The sequence below is a fragment of the Meleagris gallopavo genome, chromosome 16 (genome assembly GCF_000146605.3).
Source record: "Meleagris gallopavo isolate NT-WF06-2002-E0010 breed Aviagen turkey brand Nicholas breeding stock chromosome 16, Turkey_5.1, whole genome shotgun sequence".
Taxonomy (NCBI): Eukaryota; Metazoa; Chordata; class Aves; order Galliformes; family Phasianidae; genus Meleagris; species Meleagris gallopavo.
The window spans coordinates 9952840-9958839 of NC_015026.2; the positions used below are offsets into that span (position 1 = coordinate 9952840).

General features: G+C 35.3%; 1 protein-coding gene across 1 annotated transcript in view; it reads left to right on the forward strand.

Annotated features, from left to right (window-relative positions):
* Positions 1-4171, forward strand: part of LOC104913499 (protein sidekick-1-like) — a 92710-nt gene extending 88539 nt beyond the window's left edge. Inside the window, exon 6 of the mRNA XM_019620837.2 lies at positions 3400-4171. Within this exon, the coding sequence (XP_019476382.1) occupies positions 3400-3415 (16 nt within the window). The 3' untranslated portion in view covers positions 3416-4171. The remainder of the gene's footprint in view (positions 1-3399) is intronic.
* The last annotated feature ends 1829 nt before the right edge of the window (positions 4172-6000 follow it).

The window sequence follows — 6000 nt, forward strand, 5'->3', positions numbered from 1 at the left end:
GGAGAGATTTCAGTCTTTACTTTGAAAGAAGGTCAGCTATTAGTTGTGGGCACTGCAAAAGCTTGAAAATGCAGCAGGAGTAAATTGAAACTACACAAGGTATGAATCTATTAAATACAAACGAAAAATACTCATTAAGAATAGGCAGAAGTGTTGTGTATTTGGAATAATTACCATGAAATTAGATATATAGATAGGTATGACCCACGTGATAGTGTGGATTAAATAGAAATCTTACCTAGTAATTTACTCCAGGTGTGTTAAAGGACCCCATCAATTGGATTAATTTTTAAAAAATCTTTCAAAGCTGAGTAAAACCAGAAGGCTTATATGACTGCCAGTATATTTCCCTTATTAAAAAGAAAAAAGGAAAGAAAGACTCAGATTGGTAGACTCAGATGACAATCTCATTTGAAATAGTGAGTTTGGGGCAAAGTAATGATGTTTAGAGGACTTTGCAAGGTAAATTTCTTCCCCCTCAAGACTGTGTTGACCCAGCTGGAAGAAAATGGGTAGTAGGAGAGAAGATGGTAACCCTTTCCATTTTGAGCAACTGATATAGCTTTTCTTCTGACCCATTGGACAACATTTTAAAAACTTTAATATTTGGATTCACTGCTTTCTAGCATTGCTGCTACTGGTGAAGCAGATACAAGGAAGCAAACATCTGAAACTGTCTGAAACAGTCTTAATGCCTTTTTGAAAAATCTTTCTTGTTTGCGTTGTCTGACCCCTCCTAGAATTAAATATTTTTGTAACTATTTTTTTCCCTGCTATAACACAATTGTCTGTGATTTCAGTGGTTTTTAAATAAGGCCATTTTACTTTTTTTTCCACACAAAGTCAGATCAATGAAACTTAGGAAAAGAGTTTCTAAATTGGCCTCTGTAACGTTAACTCCAGAGTATCTATTTTATAAATTGACCTGATATCTTACACTTTAAATGAGGAAAAGAAATACACTTTAAATGAGGAAAAGAAATAAGTGGGAGCAGATCAGGAAAGGATAATATTTTCTCAGGTGGAATGCTGTGTAGATTCTCAGGTTTACAAATGCAGTTAAGACAAAGTTGAGGAAATATTGTCCTTTAGACCAGCCTCAGTGAGATGAAAAAGACCCAAGCTCTGAACAGTGGAAAAATGAAGAAATTTCTTATAACAATGATAATTTTTCTCCCTCTCTTCTTTTTTTCCTCTCACTTGCAGCACAAGGATTGTAAGATTTCATTGCTTACTTCAGAAATTACAATTTTACCTTGTAGGATTTTCAGAAATTTGCTAGCTTAGATTATATGGAATTCAAATTATCTAACTGTAGTAACTGAGTTGCTATTTAAGGGCTTCTAGTGCTGTGTGCTTTAACCTGGTCCTTGGTGAAGCTGTGTCTGCACAACATGGACATGATAAATTCAACCCCTTTGTTTCCAAGCTCTTCCTGCACTTCTATGAATGGCGAGTAGGGAGCGTTGTGATACGTTTCAGATAGTTCTGTGAAATGGTATCTGAACTAGGATAAACATACATCTAGCCTCCTCATATGCCTCAGAAATTTCCACTGTCATTAGTGTTTGCTGCATTGCAGCCCCATGCCAGGTCAAAAGTTCTCCACCTCTGCACGTCCACCAGTTCTCCTTGAAGTACAGATTACTGGAGGGAAATTATGCACATGACTTTGAATCATTCACCATGAAAAGCTTTATAGGAAGGTATACGTTATATAACACTGGGAAGCAGTCATTTTACTTTGTTCACATTTTAAAATGGTGGATTTTCTTTGAATGCTATTTTGTAACACTATCTCTTAGTGTTCAGTATAATCCAAAACAATAGCACAAGTGGTATTCAGTTAACAGGAACCACATTCCTCTAACTGCTACTAGTTTTGAATACTTCATTTACAGACAATTCTAACTTGATAATAATATCTCTTCTGCATCTAATTGGCTTTCAGAACAGATAAATCAAGTTTTCCATTAGAACATAAGAAGTGCCCTACTGGCTCAGACTAATGGTCCATTGAGCCCCTTACTCTGCATTGACACTTTAGGGAGAGCATACAGTTTTTCCCTTGTTCTTCAGCAACCACGTTTTTTGGACTGGGGAAGCTGGTGGGTTCATAACTGCCTGGTGTTTTTGTATCTGCTTTTAAACAAACGCGTGGACAGCACGTCTCTGTGTTTTGAACCCCCTGATATTGACTGCCTTTGAAAGTTTGCTAGCTTTTTTGTTACTAAATATGATTAAATTTTATGTACTCTTATGCAACGGTAGATTTTATTTAAATGTAGTAAGTATTACAAATTTCTGAGCGGATGAGGACTGTATGCACGTTGTGCACTTACAAAGCAAGTAGCATATTTGTGCTTTTTTCTTAAAAATGTTAGAATTAAAAAATGAAAGAAAATAAACAGCAAACTATAGCAATATGACAACAGATTTATGAAGATGTCTTTACTATTTAATATTTGTAGAAATTGTCTAGAAAAGAGGCAAAGTGGTAGGAATTTAAATAACATTCACAGGTTATGCTGAATTTGATGAGATATTAAAAGACAGATGGAAGCATCTGGAGATATCAGACAAGGTAGATAGAGGATGACAGTCAGTTGAAAACCGGAGGATCTTTCAAATAAGGGAAAAAAAATCTTGGCCAGCTCTATAATGATCAAGAGGAGGTAGCACCTTCCCTGGTACAGGAAGAGTGTTGGAATCCAGGAGTTCTGAAAGGAAAAGAATGTTAACTTTTTGAATTACATTTCAGGGTATTCATCTGACTCTCAAATCTTTATTCAGAAAGAGGGCAATATGTGCATTTCCTATTTCTTTCATCATCTCTCCTAAGTTGTTTCCTAAAGCACTGAGTTACAAGAGGTTTCCTGGGTGTTATGCTGACAGAATCTCCTAGCAGATACATCAGTGTGTTTATGAAAAGGGAATGCTTATACCTGTGTCCCAAAATAGATATTCTTTTAATCACTTAAAACCAACCTTTCTTTCAGAGTTATGGTTCAACAGTCACTATGCAGATATTGCTGATAGAACTGCATGGACATCATGCCTTTTTCTCAAACAGAAATATCTTTAAACCTGGCTAATTTTACTGTGTCAGCAAAAATTCTAAGCCTTACTAATGCAGGTGGAAGAAATTCCTTGAACTCCCTTGCTCTATTATACTCCAACTGAAATATTTTCACAATCTGTGCTATTATCACTGAGTCGAGCTGATTAAGGATTAATGTGTTATAAAGATACACCACCCAGGAGGGAGATTAACTATACATCCATAGCAATACTTCATGAATCATCAAAAATGGCTCCGAATAGTCATGTTTAGCTTTCTTGTGCTTAATTGGGTTTTCTTGTATCTTAATACAACTTACGAACTTTTTTTGGTTGAAGGGATTCCAAAATCTAGCAGTTTCCTGGATATTTGGATGTCAGCTCTAGGAATGTTGACTTTTGGAACCACCACCTTCAGATGACAAGAGAAAGCTGAACAAAACGCCACTTCTGTGAGGAAATCACTGAATCCTTCAAATACTTCCATGACTGGTCATTGGTTCCTGTGAGGAGCAGTAGAGGTTTCAAGGTTATTATTAGATAAAAGTTTCAGGGCAATGTTATACATGCCATTTTCTTCAGGAGGAATGTTGTGACTATTGAATTACAGATTTTTTTTTAAAAAACAAAGCTTGTAATTACAATTAAGTATCTGAAATTATAGCAGTCATAATCCAATTTCTTAATACATTAAATTGAGTCTGCTTTAAGATGTACTTGCACAATATGAAGAGAGGGAAATGAACTATAAAATTTCCATTTTACTTTCCAACTAGATTGAAGTACATTTGTAAAATTACTTTTTTAAAAATTCCATAGTATCTGCTTGTCTGATACCTATTTCCAGCTGAGTGTCATCACTTTTTGTTCCTGGGAGGCCTAGGTTTACACTAATGGCAAAAGCATGAAAGGTTATGGTTGTCAGGCCCCAGTATGAAAAAAGGTTTTGATCCAGAAGATATTTAGTAGAACAAAATACTGACTGACACCTGGAGACATATAGGGTACTAGGAGGATGGTAGCTGCAAAATGAAAACAAAGAGGATCTTAAATGCAAATTAGAAATGAACAATAAGATTAGAAATTTCAGCTATAAACTTTTCTTAGGGCTAAGTAAAAAAAAAAAAAAAAAAAAGTAGTACTAATTTTTTTTTTCCATGGCCTGTGGATGGTCTTAAAGCCCTCGTAGTCACTTCTCATTTGGTTGTCTGTAATACTGTAAATTAACTCTTCAATCAGTGTCTTTCACTCTGTGATTTTGGTGAAATTTCTATGAAATGGTTCTATTTTAATCTTAGCTAGTACTCAGTTTTCTGAACATTCCTAAGTAGTTCAGGAGTTCAGACATAAATGGATTGGTTTATGCTATTTACATCAGTGTGATGTGCCACTAAAAATAATGAGGATCAGATGTGTATGTTTTGTGGCTTTCTTTAGGATTAAAATGCAGCAATTTTGGATTTTTTTTAAATGAAATATACTTAAATTTATCACTACCCTTCTCAAAGTCTGTTGTGTTTCAAACAGCCTGTGAAAAACCTTTTTAAGAAATAAGGATTAAATTGATGATCAAGCTCAATGAAAACAGATTGGAAAAAATAGCAGGCGTAACATTTCATGTCACTTTTAGGGGTATCAGCTACGTTTATATATTTTTACTTTTCACTTTCCAATCAAACGAACCAATCAATACCTGAGGAGATTTTTCTCAGACTGTGAGTGGCACGTAAGAACTGTTTGTTGAGAGCTCTTGTAACCTCTTTCCTACGGAAGGATCATTGGAGACGTTTCCTCTTCTGACTGACATTCCTGGGAATGTGTTTTTTAAGCTTTATAGAAGTGGTATGGCTGTGATAAGGAACAAAAACAGCTCATCTGCTGTGGTTACAAAGAGGCACTGATGCTTCCCTCTGTTGAAAGGCATTGATTTATTTTTTTTCATTTTAGCTTGCATCATAAACAGACACTGAGGAGAAAGTAGCACTCGATTGCTTGGCAAAAGAGGGTTGAGATACTTTTCATTTAAAAGGGAATCTTGTTGCTGCATTGATTTTACATGACTGCTGTTTGTGTGTACAGATCTAATGTATAATCAGAATCACTAAATGGGGAACACAGCTGATAATATTACATGTTGTTGTACAGTAGCAGAATGTATGAGCTCTGTTCTTAGAGCATAGAATTTAGCTTTAATTCATCCAAGTACCCTTTGCAAATGTTACCAGTTAAATTGTCAGGTGATGAGGAAATGGAAGCTCTGAGATACATTCGTGTTATTTTTCCATTAAGTGTTGGATATAGAGGACTTCTACACTTTCTCTTTGCATCTAAAATGTCTGACAAATTAGGAAGAATTCTTATCTAATTACTTTAATAATTGTGTTTGCATTATAGTCAGATTCATTCTGAAATTGTCACAGAGAATTATACTGCTGGGAAAAAAAATCAGAACATCCAGTAAAATATTTGAGCAATTTGCCATCTCATCTAATTTTTTTTTTTTTCCTTCACTCTCCTGGGAAGATTTTTGACTTGTTAAATAGCACGTCCTTAATCTTGCGCTGAAAATCGGTGGGTCTGCCTTGGTTGAGAGCAGAATTATTCCTACTCAGGAATCTGGAGAGTATCTAGCCTGTACAAATGTGATAAGTCTGCTAAATTAATTATCATTCAGTTACTTCTGATACAGGAAAGTCCTTGAAGGGAGAGGGTGAGAGGGTTACAGGACTGAGGAACTGAGAGTAAGCAACTGCCGAAGAATGATGAGAGATGTATTTCTCATCCAGTTAAAACAGATGAAAATCAGTTTGGAAGGATTCACTGCAATCTAAGGAGAAAAGTCCAGAATTAGAATGAAAGATGATGTTGCTATAAAAACTTAAATGGAAAATATTGAAAAGTACAACAAGAAATTCCAGGATTCATTTCCAGTGCTGATCT